Source organism: Cinclus cinclus, chromosome 29 (assembly GCF_963662255.1).
Source record: "Cinclus cinclus chromosome 29, bCinCin1.1, whole genome shotgun sequence".
Classification (NCBI taxonomy): domain Eukaryota; kingdom Metazoa; phylum Chordata; class Aves; order Passeriformes; family Cinclidae; genus Cinclus; species Cinclus cinclus.
Genome location: NC_085074.1, coordinates 326,579 through 340,205, shown reverse-complemented (window position 1 = coordinate 340,205; position 13,627 = coordinate 326,579). Strand labels below are relative to the sequence as shown.

The 13,627-nt window shown below is 61.2% G+C and overlaps 3 protein-coding genes across 3 annotated transcripts; 1 reads left to right on the top strand and 2 right to left on the bottom strand.

The window, feature by feature from the left end:
- Nucleotides 1-240: 240 nt before the first annotated feature.
- Nucleotides 241-5,904, bottom strand: USP39 (ubiquitin specific peptidase 39). Its single transcript, XM_062510492.1, has 12 exons — nt 5,542-5,904; nt 4,971-5,040; nt 4,798-4,892; nt 4,140-4,276; nt 3,700-3,852; nt 2,921-3,146; nt 2,456-2,533; nt 2,315-2,382; nt 1,441-1,772; nt 866-1,001; nt 699-785; nt 241-603 (listed from the first exon to the last, which is right to left on the bottom strand). The coding sequence occupies exons 1-12, from the start codon at nt 5,867-5,869 to the stop codon at nt 556-558; spliced, it is 1,758 nt and encodes a 585-aa protein (XP_062366476.1). The 5' UTR covers nt 5,870-5,904; the 3' UTR covers nt 241-555.
- Nucleotides 5,905-5,932: 28 nt separating this feature from the next.
- C29H2orf68 (chromosome 29 C2orf68 homolog) lies at nt 5,933-7,571 on the top strand. Its single transcript, XM_062510533.1, has 4 exons — nt 5,933-6,132; nt 6,239-6,357; nt 6,723-6,862; nt 7,351-7,571. Exons 1-4 carry the CDS (start codon nt 6,023-6,025, stop codon nt 7,471-7,473), a joined length of 492 nt encoding a protein of 163 aa, XP_062366517.1. The 5' UTR covers nt 5,933-6,022; the 3' UTR covers nt 7,474-7,571.
- A 3,892-nt stretch (nt 7,572-11,463) lies between these two features.
- On the bottom strand, nt 11,464-13,552 carry VAMP8 (vesicle associated membrane protein 8). Its single transcript, XM_062510537.1, has 2 exons — nt 12,529-13,552; nt 11,464-11,670 (listed from the first exon to the last, which is right to left on the bottom strand). The coding sequence occupies exons 1-2, from the start codon at nt 12,754-12,756 to the stop codon at nt 11,527-11,529; spliced, it is 372 nt and encodes a 123-aa protein (XP_062366521.1). The 5' UTR covers nt 12,757-13,552; the 3' UTR covers nt 11,464-11,526.
- Nucleotides 13,553-13,627: the final 75 nt, after the last annotated feature.

Below are 13,627 nucleotides of genomic sequence, written 5' to 3'. Positions count from 1 at the left end.
TTGACCCCTCTACCCGTTGCAGGCCCTGCAGCACTGCCAGGAGCATGTCTGGCTGTAGGGGGAGGGGGGCACCAGGACCTCCCAACACTGCCCAATAAAGCTTGGATGCAGCTCTGCCACCTTGTTTTGGTGTGTTTCAAGGCATGATGGGGGCTGGGGGGGGGGGTCACAGGGTTCTGGGAGGCATCATGGGAAGCAGCAGAAACCACAAACCCCCCCAAACCCAAAGAACGGGTGAAAATGAGTTACAAAAACAGTGGGTGGCATTTACTGGGGGACACACCTCCAAGTGGACCCTGGGGACTGGGGGTGTCCCCAGGCCGGTTCTGGGTGCTCCCAGGGGTGTCTGGGTGTTCCCTGGGGACCTCTGAGTGACCCCCAGAGGATAGAGGTGTCCCCAAGTGGGCCATAGCTGTCCCTGCAAGTCTCTAGATGTTCACGAGGGAGCTTGGGGTGCTCCCAAAGGGGTCTCAGGGTACCCCTAGGGGGCTGGGGATACGGGGAGGGGGGGAGCTGGCGGTGTCCCCAAGGGGTTTCCGGGTTTCCCCAAGGGTCTCAGGCACCTTGTTGGTTGGTCTCATCCTCCTCACGTCGCTTCCAGATCTGGAGAGCAGAAGGGGGTTGTGGGGGCACTGAAGACATTCTGTGAGTATCAGGGAACATTCTGGGGGTACCTTCACCACCCTGCCCCCCCTTACCTGGATGTAAGCTTCAGACAGGGTGATCATCTGGGGCAGGATGTCAGTCACCTGCAGGTCCTGCAGCTCGTACCACTTCCCTGTGCCCTGACAGGACACAGCAGGGGATGGGGTGACTTAGGAGGGTCCCCATGGCCCCCCAAGCCCCACGAGGCTTGCACACTCACATGGTGCAGGACGTGGATACGGTAGGAGCCCTCCGAGGGCTTCCCATCGTGCACGATGTTGGCGATGAGGTCATAGGTGGTGTGGGCATGCGCAGCCTGTACCTCCTCCGATAGGTATTCCCGCAGGTCCACATTCCTGGGGACCCCCGGCATCCTCAGGGGGGGGGGGCAACACCCACAGGGGACCCCCACTGCACCCACAGACATCTCCAAGGCGCTTCCAAATCCCTCCTGGACTGCTGCAATCCCCCCCAGATGCTCACAACATCTCCTTGGATATCTACATCCCTCTCCCAGGTGTTACAAACTCCCCGACACCCCCAGGTGCACAGAAACACCCCCAAGTACCTTCAAACCCCTTTTTGATGCCTAAAAACCACTCAAAGCCCCCCCAGATGCCCACACACCACCCTAGATACGTATCCCCCAGCCCAGGTGCTTCCAATGCCCTTGTAGATGTTTCCAGGGCTTTTCAGATGTTTACAACCCCCTCTAGATGCCCCCAATCTCCTCTTAGACGCTTTTAATACTCTCCACAAGCTCCCTGCCTTCCAAGACCCCTCCCCATGGCTCACGTGATGGGGAAGTTGACAATAGTGGGATTCTTCTCCACAAAGAAGTTGTTCTTGGTGAAGCGCTTGATGCAGAAGATGAGGTAGGGGGGCAGGCGTGTCAGCTGAAAACGCTTCAGGAAGTTCTCCTTGTAGGTCTTGTACTCCTTCTCGGTGCTGCCGTTGAACTTGGCCAGGATGCTGAACAGGGGAACCTGGGGGATAATGAGCTGCTCCTTCTCGTCCTTATAGAGCGGCGCCGTGGGCAGGTCCAGGGTCAGGTACAGGAACGTGGACTCCACCACACGCTCTTGGTACTCGCTGTTCTGCAGCAGCTGCGCCTTCTCCTCCGCCGGCTGCCATCAGGTGCCCACGGGACATCCACAGTGGACCCATCAGCCCCACTGGACACAGCAGACCCCACTGAACCCTGCCACCACTCATTTGACCTTATCATTTCCACTGGATCCTAATATCCTTTTGTTGTACCCAAAGACACCCCTCACCATACCCCAACACCCCCCATCCCTCATTTGACCCAACCCCCCCCACCCCCATCAGACCCTGGACACTTCTAATCCCCTGGCCTAGGTGCTCCATGACACTCGACCGCCTCTTCCACCACCTCCATTGCACCAAACACCCCCCAGCACTCCTAAACTGCCAGCACTACCCAACCCCACCACACCACACCCGACTCCAACACTTTCCCACTGGACCATGACACCTCTTTTTTTGACCCTGCCATTCTGACTGTACCCCAACTCCCACAGTTCCCCAACTACCCCCCAACCCGGATCCTGTTGGACACTGGCACCCCAACACCCATCACTCCCCACCATGACACCCTGATACTCCTCACTGGACACCAACACCCCCCATTCCCCCCGAGTCCCACCAGATCAGGGTGTGGTAACTTCTTGGTGAAGATGCGCATGGAGCCCTGGAACACGTCAGTAACAATGGCTGGGGGGAGAGCACGGGCTAAGCAGGGAGACACCGGCCCCTGAGGGCCCCCCCAGAACCTCCCCCCACTCACTCTTCTTCTTCCTCTTGGTGCCGCCCAGTGCTGCGTGCAGCGCATTCAGGAACCAGGACAGGAACTCCACCCCATCCCCTGGAAGGGCAGAGCTAGAGCTGAGCCAAGATCCTGCTCTGCCCCCCCAAACACAGAGCCCCCAAACCCAGCCCTGCACCCTCAAATCCAGAGCCCCCAGACCCAGTGCTGCCTCCCAAACCCAGCCCTGCACCCTCAAATCCAGAGCCCCCATACTCAGTGCTGTGTGTCAAAACCAACTCCATCCCCCAGATCTAGCTCTGCCCTCCACATCCAGAGCCCTGACTCCAGCACCACCCCCCCAAATCCAAAGGCCCCAATATCCAGCTCTTCCCCTCAAACCCAGCACTGCCTACCAAATCTAGTCCTGCATCCCCAAATCCAGACCCTTCCAGGTACAGCTCTTCCCCTCAAACCCAGCCCCAGCCCTGTCCCCCCAAACCCCACCCTGCTTGGTGATCTGGAAGTTCTTCTTGCTGCAGAGCACCACGGCCTGGAGCATCTCATGGGGTGACACATGTGCCTTGAAATTCCGGGGGTTCCAGAGCTTCCTCATGAGCTCCCCAAACCGCTGCACCAGCAGGAACATGATGTCCCCAGGTGGGCGCTGGATGCACCGGTAGTTCTCCTCCTCCAGGAAGTAATTCCGCAGGGGAGGCACATTAGACAAGGCCTGGGGACAGAGCAGGGTGGATTCAGACCCGGGACCCCCCAAGGGGTGATCTGGGAGGGTTTGGGGCAGCTATGTAAACCCTGCACTGCCACGGGTGTGAAGCCTGAAAAAAAATCTCACAACAGATTGAATTGGAAAGAATCCAGAAGTGGGGTTGATCCCTGTCAGCCCCACAGAGGGGGTCTGGGGAGACTTATGGGGGGCTTTCACCCTAAAAGGTAACCTGCACCCCCAGGAGTAATGCCTGTGGAAGAGAAGGTGGGATACACCCTCAGGACTCCCAAAGTGGGATTTTAGGAGGATTACAGAAGTAATTCAACCCAAAATGAAGGCAGCATCCCCCCAGGTGTGTATACTGTGGGAAAAGAGGTGCAACTCATCCCTGAGATCCCCAGAGCAGGATTTTGGGAGGGTTTCACCCCAGAATGAAGCCTGAACACCCTCACAGGTGTATAGCCCATGGGAGAAAAGGGGCAATTCCTCCTCATCACATCCAGAGTGATTATTTTAAGGGGGTTTCACCCCAAAAGGAAGCCTTCAGCCCTGGTGTTACCTGGAGCACAGCGTTGGCATAGTCATTGGCCTTGATGTTGTTGAGCCCCACGATTCCAGGCAGGTACGTGGTGCCATCGTAAGCCCGGGACAGCTTGGCCTGTTTGTCCAGGTGGGCAATGTGCTGGGCCGTAAAGGTGGGCTTGAGCACATACTGTGGGGAAAGAGAGACATCAGAGCTGGGGGACCCCACCCCAAACCCCCCAGAAGCAGGGGGACCCCAACCTGAACCCCTCAGAAACAAGGGGACTCTGACCTGAACCCCTCAGAGCTGGAGGATCCCACACCTGAACGAGAGATACTCAGAGCTGGGGGACCCCAGCCTGACTCCTCAGAGTCAGGATACCCCAAACCTGAACCTCCTCAGAGCTGGGGGAGATGCAAAGCCAACGCCCCCACATGTGCCCCCAGAGCCAAGGTGCCCCCAAAAGCAGCGCACACCGTGATGTCCTCAAGCGAGGAGTCAATGATCTCATAGTTGTCAGGCAGGCAGTAGAACTTGAGCGTGTGCAGGTTGAGGAACACATGGTGGCTCAGCTGCACGCTATGGATGTATGCGTGTGACTTCAGCCCACGGCCTGCAGGGACAGGGTTAGGGAGACAAAGGGCACCAGGTACGGGCACAGAGCAGCCATAGGAAAAGTGAGGGGGCACAGAAATGATCCCCCATGCACATACAGGGGGGTTGTACCCACTGGAGAGTCCATAAGCTCCCCCAGCAACCACCCTGTCCTTGGGTGTCCCCATGGTGTCCCTCCCCAGGCATCCTCTTTGTACCCCTTGCCAGCACCCTGTCCCTGGCTGGTCCGTGTCACCTTCCCAGGCACAATCCCTGTTCCTGGGCATCCCTACAGCCCCGGGGTATGCCAACAACATCCCAGACCCCTTGTGCCCTACCCCAGTCCCTGGGTGTCCCACTCATCACTACCCCTAACCCCAAGTGTCCCCTCACAGCAGCACTGGGGTGTCCCCCATGCCCCTCCAGCAGCATTCCATTCCTTATGTGTGTCCCCCAGGGCAGCACATCAACCCTGGCTGTCCTGTGTGCCCCCCAGCAGCACCCATGTGCCCCCAGCAGCCCCAGGTTGGGGGGTCTCACCCTGGAAGTACTTCCCACAGACAAGGCAGGCATAGACATTGATGTGGGAGAGGGAGATGGAGCACAGCTTCTCGAAGTCAAAGTCCAGGACACTCCTGGGGGAGGGGGGTGTCACAGGGCTGTGGGGGGGACCCCCAGTGACAGAGGGGCCCCAGAACACCCCCATCACCCACTTGTTGATGGTGTCCAGGTAGGGGCAGTGCCGGCTGCGCTGGTCCTCGGGATCAAAGCGCCCATAGCGCACTGGGGGACAGAAGGGTGTTAACACGTGGCGTACAAGGACCTCAAAAGCACGACAGCAACACCACTTCCACTCCCCCCTCTGGTACACCTGCCTGGAGCTAAGCCCCAGTTCCCCCTGGTGGCTCCAAATCCTGCCCAGAGCTGAGCTCAGGACTCCCAGGACACCCCATTCCCCATCCCTCCCCTCCACGTTGCCCTGGACACCCACAGTGCTGTCCTCCCTCCCCCGGTGTCTTCCAGAACATTCCTGTGACCACCCTCCACCCGTCCCAGTGCCCCCAGACACCCCAGTGTCCTCTCACACGCCCAGATCCCCCAGCGCGACCCTCCGCACTCTGCTGCGTCTCCAAACGCACACCTGGGTCTTTCCACACCCACCCCGGTACTTCCCCCTCCAGTTCCTCGCTACCCATCCCAGTGTCCCGTCCCTCTCTCACTCCCCCCCGGTTCCCTGTGTCCCCTCAGCCCTTCGGTCCCATCCCGGTTCCTCCGGGGCCGCACCGGCGGGCTCGGGCTCAGGATCAGAATCTCCGTCCGGCTCCCTCTCCCGCTTCACACGCACGGGCGCGACGAGGGCGGCGGTGCCGGAGCCCCCCCAGACGCTGGTGCCCGGTTCCCGCTTAACGCGAGCCAGATCCACCGGCAGCGCCTCCGCCGCCTCCGGCCGCGCGCGCTCCCGCTCCGCGTCCCGTCGGCCTCGCGGCCGCTCGGCATCGGCGTCGCGGCGGCTGCGGGAGGAGACGCGGGTGGAGGAGGCGGCGGCGGAGGAGGAGGTGGAGGCCCCGCGGGCGTCCCGGGAGTCGCGATCCCGCCGCACTCGGCTCGACATGGCGGCGGCGTGGGCACAGCGTACATGCGCATGCGCAGGGACTAGTCGACGCATCTGTCACTCTGCGCATGCGCGCCCTTTCGGTGGGCGCCGGGCCCGTGGGGCTCTTAAAGGCGCCGCGTCCCGGTACCGATCCCCTCCCCCAGTACCGCGATGGAAGCGGCGGCCACAGCGGTGGCCCCGGGCTGGCGCTGCCGCCCGGGGGGACGGCTGGATATGAGCCACGGCTTCGTGCGACACATCCGCCGCAACCAGCTCGCTAGGTACCGGCTGCAGTGCGGGCCCCCCGGGGACCCTCGTTCCCGGGCCGGTTTGGCCCCGGTGCTCCTCGGTTCCACCCCGTAACCCCGATGCCCCGCCGGTGCCCAGGGACGCGTACGACCGCGCGGTGCGGCAGGCGCGGGGCCGAGCGCGGACGCGGCTGACTCCCGCCCCGGCGCGGCCCCGGCGGCCCGATCAGCAGGTGTACCGGCCTCACCGGGGCGGCGGTGAGCGGCACCGAAGGGCGGGGAGGGGCGACCCCGAGAAGTGGAAGGGGGAGGGGAGTACCAGGAGCGGGGGATGCGGAGGCTCCTGAGAGACCGAGGCGGCGCATCCGGGGTGGGGGTGGACCGCAGGAGTTGGGGGGGAAGGGACCGGGGGCATCCGAGGGTGGGGGAACACGGGGGGCACCCAGGACATGGGGGGAAGGGGCAACACCCCAGGGTGAGCTGGGACTGCCGGGGCATGCGGGGTTGGGGGACACCCGGGGGGGCTAGGAGGGGACACGGGGAGTGGGGATGGGGGCACTCGGGGATGGGGGCACCCGGGGGTGCTGGCCTGGCAGCCCCCCCTGAGGATGCAGGTGCTACAGGGGGGCCCAGGGGCGACGCCAGCGCGGGCCCCCCCCCCGACAGCCGCGGGGCCCCCCAAGACCCCTCCCGCGGGCCGCGGCTCTTCTGCCTCGAGTACGAGGGGGACGACGGGCAGGTCACGGCCGTCATCGTGCACCAGGTGCGACACCGGGACCCCGGGGCTGGGCACGGGGGTGGGCGAACGGGCGTGCGGGGAGTGTGGATTCTGAGGGGCTCGGGGAGCAGGGTGTGGGGGTTCTGAGGGGCTGGGGTGTGCAGGGTGTGGGGGTTCTGAGGGGCTGGGGTGCAGGGTGTGGGGGTTCTGAGGAGAAGACAGCACTGTCCTGGGTGTGGGGGTGTGGTGGGCCCCCATCAGAGGGGGGAGGCCAATGGGATAGGGGATCCTGCCATGGCATAGGGGTGCCACAGATCTCAGCTGCCATGGGGTGCTGTTGGCAGGGGTCCCATGGGACAGGGGGCATTGCTTTGGGGCCCAGTGGGTACCATAGAGCTGGGGCTCTGTGGGGGGCTGTAGATAGGGGCTCTGTAGGGCAGTGGGTGCTCAGGTGAGTGCCATGGGGCACTGGGGGTGTCATGGGGGGTGCTGTGGGGCACCGGCAGGCCCCGCAGGTGACACGAGTGCCGCAGGGGGACAGCGCTGAGGAGGTGACACGCCAGGTGTGTGCCCAGAGCCCGCTGGAGCCTCCCCTGCGCAGGGCCCTGTGCCAGCGCGTGCAGGACGAGCTCAGCAAGCGCCGGGGCACTGGGTGATGCTGCCACACACCCCCGGACACTGCCACCCCCATGGGACTGGTGTCACCCCAGGGTCTGATGCCATCTCCCCGGTGTCAATAAAGGTGCTGCGAGGCTCTGGTGTCTTTCACTGCTAGAAGAAACTGAGGCACGGGGCGGGGGGGGGGAAGTGACGTGGCTCCTGGGTCCCCGAGTGTCACATTACCACATTCAGGAGCCCATGCCAGGGTGTCCCTGTGCAGTGATGTTGGGTGCCAAGTAACCCCAGTCTCTCCCAGGTATCACCATGTCTCTGGGGGCCTTCATTCCCCTACCTGGAACCCCCATCCCCTCCTCAGGCACCATTGTGTCCCCAGGGTCCCCTCTGCATCTCCCACCTTGGTCTCCAAGACCTGGTCTTGGTCTCTGGTCAAGACCAGGTGTGTCCAGGGTGTCCCCAGGGTGGGTGCTATGAGTGTAGTGTTGTAGGGTCTCTCCAGCATGGGTTGTTTATTGTGGGGGTCTGTGAATCAGGGCCTTTTACTATTGTACAGTCCCCCTGAAGATCACCCCACTGCTCTGTTTTTGTAGGGTCTCCCAGTAGCAAAGCACAGAAGGGTTGTTATTGTAGGATCTACCCCAAGCAGATTCTGGTGTTTATTTATTGTAGGGTCTCCCCAGAGAGAGTCCAGAATGTTCTCCCTGGAGCAGGTCCTGCTTGTTATTTTTGTAGGGTGTCTCCAAACAAAAGTTAGGGTGTTTATTTCTCATAGGGTTTCCCCAGAGGAGATCCAACATGTTTGCTATTATAGGGCCTTCACAAAGATCATCCTGGTCATTTGTTATTGTAAACAACAATAGGGTCTCCCTGAAGTAGATTCTGATGTTTAGTAATTGTAGGGTCTTCCTGGAGGTTCTGGCATGTTTGTTATTGTAAGATCTTCCCAGGACGGAAGGGAATTTCTTCAGTGGGAAATCATCCCATTGGTTTGGGATTGTAGGATCTCCCCCAAGCTGATACCACTGCTCTGTTTTAGTAGGGTCTTCCCAAAGAGCTTTTGGTATTTATTTATTTATTTATTGTAGGGTCTCCCCAAAACAGATCCTGGTGTTTATTTATCATAGGATCTTCCTGAAGTAGATCTGGCAGGCTTGGTTGTTGAGAGGTCCTAAACATATTCTAGTGTTTATTTATTGTAGAGTCTTCTCAAGAGTTCATCCTGGTGGTTTATTATTGTGAGGTATCTCCAAATCAGATTCTGGAGCCTTACTTACTGTAAGGTCAACCCAAAACATTTATTTATTATAGGGTTTCCTTGAAGTTCATCCTCCTGGTTTCTGCTTGTAGGGTCTCCCCAAAGAGCTCTTGCTGGGTTTTTATTGTAGGGTCTCTTCAAAGCAGATCTTGGGGTTTATTTATTGTAGAGTCTCCTTGAAGCTCATCCCACTGGTTCACTATCGTTATTGTAGGATCTCCCCAAGCAAGTACTAGTGTTTATTTGTCATGGAGCCCCTCAGGCTCTGTCCCCCCCATTGCTCTGTCATGGGGTCCCTGCAGTACTGGGGGGGTGCTTGGTGCCCCCCCTGCAGGGTGGGGACAGTGCTGGTGACAGTCCCAGGGGATAACCGTGCCAGACCCAGGATGATGAGGAAGAGGAGGCTGAGGCTGAAGGCCACCAGGTGCCACCTCCGATGTCACCTGCACTGGCACCGTGTCACTGTCTGTGTAGTGCGGGTGAAGGCTTCACTCTGTGGGCATGTGGAGGAGGATAGGGGACAGTTCCCCCCAAGGGCTACAGAGGGGTTGGGGGGGTCCTATAGGAACAGACAGACACTCTCCAGCCCTTTTATGGCCCCGGAATCTCTCCTCCCCAGACTACATCCCCACAGTGTCCCCCAGGACTATAGGTCACCCCAGGGCTCTATGTCCTAGTAGTCTCTCCCTCCTGGGGCTCTGTATGTTCCCCCCACAGGGCTCTATGGCCCTAGAGCAAGTCCTAAGACTGATGTCCCTATACTATCCCCCAGGGCTCCGTATGTATCTTATAGGGCTACATGTCCCTATGCTGTCCCCCCAAGCTGTATGTTCCTAAAACAGGTTCTCCCTGGGGCTTTATGCCTCTGCAGTGTCCCCTGGGTTCTGTGTCCCCAGATTTACATGTCCCCATAGAGCCCTATTCCCCCTCCCCGCGGTACGTCCGTCCCTGCTGTCCAACCCTGTGTTGCAGGTCCTGGCCATGTCCAGGAGTTCCTATAGCACACCCCAGCCCGGGGCCATGTGTGTCTCCAGGCCCTGACACGCCTCTGCAGCTGTTCCAGGTGTCCCATCTAGTGCCACTCCCCCACCACCGTGTGTCCCAGCCTGTGCCCGGGTCCCACCGCTTGTCATAGGTCCTGGGCACGGCTCTGCAACTGCTCCAGGTGCCCCTCCCGCTCCAGCGCCCGTGCCACGTTCTGTCACATCAGCTCTGCCACCTCCTCAGCCTCACGCTGGCACCGCGCCAGCCCCGCCTGGGGACATGGGGGGACATGGGGGAATGCTGTGGGAACACTGAGGATATCGGTGCTGTGGCGAAGGAAGACGGTGGGGACAAAGGGACATGGGGATATAGGGACCATGGGGACACGGAGATACCACGGGGACAGGCAGTGAGGCCGAGGACAATGGACAACATGAGGAAGGGGGACTGGGAGAACGTAGGGACACAAGAACCACGGGGATGGGTCCTGTGGAGACCAGGGAACATGGGGATGATTGAGACACGGAGGACCGTGAGGAAACTGCCACCCTGAGGACAAAGCCTGACCACGGGGACAAGGGCACCCCGGGGACATTGGCACAGCGAATGGGGCACACGGGGACTACGGGGACAGGAAACCGTGGGGATGTGGGCACAGGGCCACCTGAGGGTGAGGGCCGGAGCATACATGGGGACACCGCGACACGCAGGGCCAGGACATGGGAAGTCCCGCGCGGGCCACCTCCCACCACCCCCGGGGGGCCGCGTCCCTGTGGCAGGGAGAGCCCGGAGAGCGGACGGGGACTGGCATCGGCACCGGAGGATCCCGAGCCCGGCGGGTCCCGTGTCTCCGATCCCGGTCTGCCCCCGGGGAAAGCGAAAGCGGTGGCAGCCCGGCCCGGGACTCACCATGGTCCCGGTACCGAGGGTCGGTGTCGGTACCGGTGCGCTCGTTCCTGTACCCGTCCCGCCTCGGGCCCCAGGGCCGCCCCCGACGGGAGGGACCGGGACCGCCCCGCCTCCTACCCTCGAGTGTCCAGTCCCGGGACACACCGGCCTGCAGCCCCCGAGACTGGGCTCCCCAGGACCCCCCACTCAACCCTCCCCAGCTGCCGGGTCCCCCGGGTCCCCATGTGCCCAGAGAGCCCCCTGTCCCTACGGCCCCCATATGTTCAGAGAGCCCGTCCTTACAGCCCCCCCATGTGCCCAGAGACCCCCTGTTCTTACAGCCCCTCATATCCCCATGTCCCCAGACTGGCCCCCATGTCCCCAGATAGCTCTTGTCCCTACAGCGCCCCAGGTTCCCCATGTCCCCAAGAGCCCCAGACGTGTGCCTTGGGACTGCCCCGTCCCCAAGAAAAGTGGCCCCACAGCCACATTCACAGACATATCAGAGTCCCCAAGTCCCTGCAGATATGGGGCCACACAAGGACCCCCATGTCCGGGTCTCTGGGTACACCCCCATGTCCCTGCCCTTCCCCCTTCCTCCCCCTCCCCCCCTTCCGAGGGTGGCAGTGCTAGCTAGCACAGTGTCCTTTGTCCCTCGGTGCCTGGCACGGCACTTGGTGCCCTGGCACAGCACCCACCCCCCCATGCATCCTTTCACACCTGTGTCCCCCACATGAGTGTCCCTGGGGCCTGTCCCCCACCATGTCCTCCCATGTCCCCATGCATATTCCTGTGTCCCTATGCCTATGTCCCCCCCATGCTATGTACCCATACCCATCTCGCCATGTCCATCTGTGTCCTCCACCATGTGTCCCCCCACCATACACACACACAAGTCCCGCTGTTTCTTCCCCCATCTGTATTTGGGCCTGAGGGTGGCTGTGTCTCTGTGGGGACAGTGGCTCTACGTGGGGATGGTGCCAGTGGCCAGGAGGATGATGAGGACAAGGACAATGACGCCCACTAGGCCGAGGATGATGAGCAGCTTCACATTCTTCCACCAGTAGCGCCGGGCCATCTTCTGGGACGTCGTGCGGAAGTGTTCTGACTGCAGGGACAGCGCTCAGAGATATGGGGACATCCCTGACACCCTAGGGACCCCAACTGCCCCCCAGGGACAGCCCTCACACCATGGGGACAACACATTGCCAGCCCACAGGGAGACCCCACAGCCATCCCAGGGCCCCCTGCTGTGATGCCAGGAACATTCCTGACATAGTGGGGATCCCAAGTGACACTCAGGGACATCCCTGACACCCTGGGGACTGCCCACTACCACTCAGGACACTCAGCAGCTGTACATTTGGGACTACACTGCCACCTCAGAGACACCCATGCCACCCTAGAGAACCCAAATCCCATGCAAGGGACAGTCCTTATCTCCTGGGAACACCTCTGTCACCTGGAGACCCCAGCTGCTACTGCAGGGACATCAGCTAAGATCCTGAGGACCGCCCTGCCACCCTGGGGACCCTCTACTGCCACTCAGGGGACCCTCTGCGGCCTCTGGGGACACCAACTGCAACCTTGGGGATGCCCGTGGACATCTTAGGGACACCCCCTGCCACCCAAGGGTCACATGCCACCTCACTGCAGTCCCCTTAGGGACCCTGCTCTCCCCTGGGGATCTTGTGTTCTTTGACCTGGACTTCCAGCCCCCACCCTGGGGACTCAGTGCCACCTCAGGAGCCCTGCACCACCTTGGGGCTTTGGGACCACCTCAGAGACACCATGCCACCTTAGGGACCTCAGGGAGCTTTGTGTCCACCCTTGGAACCTTGTGCCCACCCTGGTGACCCCATGCCCACCTTGGTGACTCCATGTCCAATGTGGGTACCCTCTGCTCCATCTGGTGACCTCCTGCCCACCCTGGGGACCCTGTGCCCATCCCCCCCCCCCCCCTCACCGTGGCCTCCAGGTCCTGGCTCTTGCTGTGCAGCTGCTCCAGGTTCTCACCCCGCGCCAGGATCCGCTCCATGTTCTGGGTCATGATGCTGGTGACCCCCTGCACCTCCCACTGCAGCACCCGCACACGCCCCTCGCCTGTTGTGGCTTCTGTCGCGACATCTGCCGGGACCCCCCGCGGGACCCCCACCTGTAGCACAGGGCAGAAGTCAGGGGGCACCTCCAGCATCCCACATGTATTCTGGACACCCCCACACCACACAGCACCCTATAGACACCCCAGGTATGTCCTGGGGCACCCCCTGCACCCTTAATGTACCCTGGGCACCCTACAAACATCCCAGGCACCCCAAAGGTACCCGCCAAGCCCACCCATGAGCACCCCAGCATCCCATGGGAGCCCCACATACGCCCCCTATGCACTCCCCATACACACCCTACAGGTAACCCAAATGTGTCCCTACAGCACTCACAAGGTACCCCAGGTCCACCCCAAGAACCCTATGTGCACCCTGGACACCTCTCCAAACACCCTACAGGCACCTCCACGACATCCAATATGTATCTCAGACACCCCATATGCTCCCTGGATACCCCATATACACTCTAAAGTGTCACATAAGTGCCTTGAGTCCCCCACAGGCACCCCAAGCATCTGCTGAGCACCCCATGGGCATCCTGGGCACTTCCTTGAGCCCTTACAAGCATCCCAAACACCCCATTACCTCCAGCACCCCACAGGCACCCTCTGAGCACCCCATGTGCCCCCCAAGCATGCATGTCCCCAAGCACTTTGCAGGCACAGTGTGGATCCCCCAGCACCCTATGTGCACCCCTTGACAGCCCACACGTACCCCAGGGCCCCAACATAAACCCCAGAAACCCCAAAAAGACCCTCTAAGCACCTTACAGGCACTGCAGACACCCTCTGTGAACCCACCTGGCACCTCGTATGCACCCTGGGCATCCCATATGAACATCAAAACACCCCACAGGTGCAACACGTCCACCCCAACCACCCCACAGGCGCTTTCCCAGGCACCTTTTGGGTTCCCCGGACACCCCCCCCCGCATCCCTCAGGCACCCCCTTGGCACCCAG

Bases quoted from the DNA above. Each gene is read 5' to 3' on its own strand.
- C29H2orf68 (XM_062510533.1), top strand. From the start codon at position 6,023: ATGGAAGCGGCGGCCACAGCGGTGGCCCCGGGCTGGCGCTGCCGCCCG. The intron at 6,358-6,722 runs GTGAGCGGCACC...CAGGTGCTACAG, and splicing joins CCGGCCTCACCGGGGCGGCG to GGGGGCCCAGGGGCGACGCC. The intron at 6,863-7,350 runs GTGCGACACCGG...CGAGTGCCGCAG, and splicing joins CGGCCGTCATCGTGCACCAG to GGGGACAGCGCTGAGGAGGT.
- USP39 (XM_062510492.1), bottom strand. From the start codon at position 5,869: ATGTCGAGCCGAGTGCGGCGGGATCGCGACTCCCGGGACGCCCGCGGG. The intron at 3,853-4,139 runs GTGTGCGCTGCT...CTTTCCCCACAG, and splicing joins CCTCGCTTGAGGACATCACG to TATGTGCTCAAGCCCACCTT. The intron at 604-698 runs GTAAGGGGGGGC...TCTGCTCTCCAG, and splicing joins TGTCTGAAGCTTACATCCAG to ATCTGGAAGCGACGTGAGGA.
- VAMP8 (XM_062510537.1), bottom strand. From the start codon at position 12,756: ATGCTGGAGGTGCCCCCTGACTTCTGCCCTGTGCTACAGGTGGGGGTC. The intron at 11,671-12,528 runs GTGAGGGGGGGG...CTGTCCCTGCAG, and splicing joins GCCAGGACCTGGAGGCCACG to TCAGAACACTTCCGCACGAC.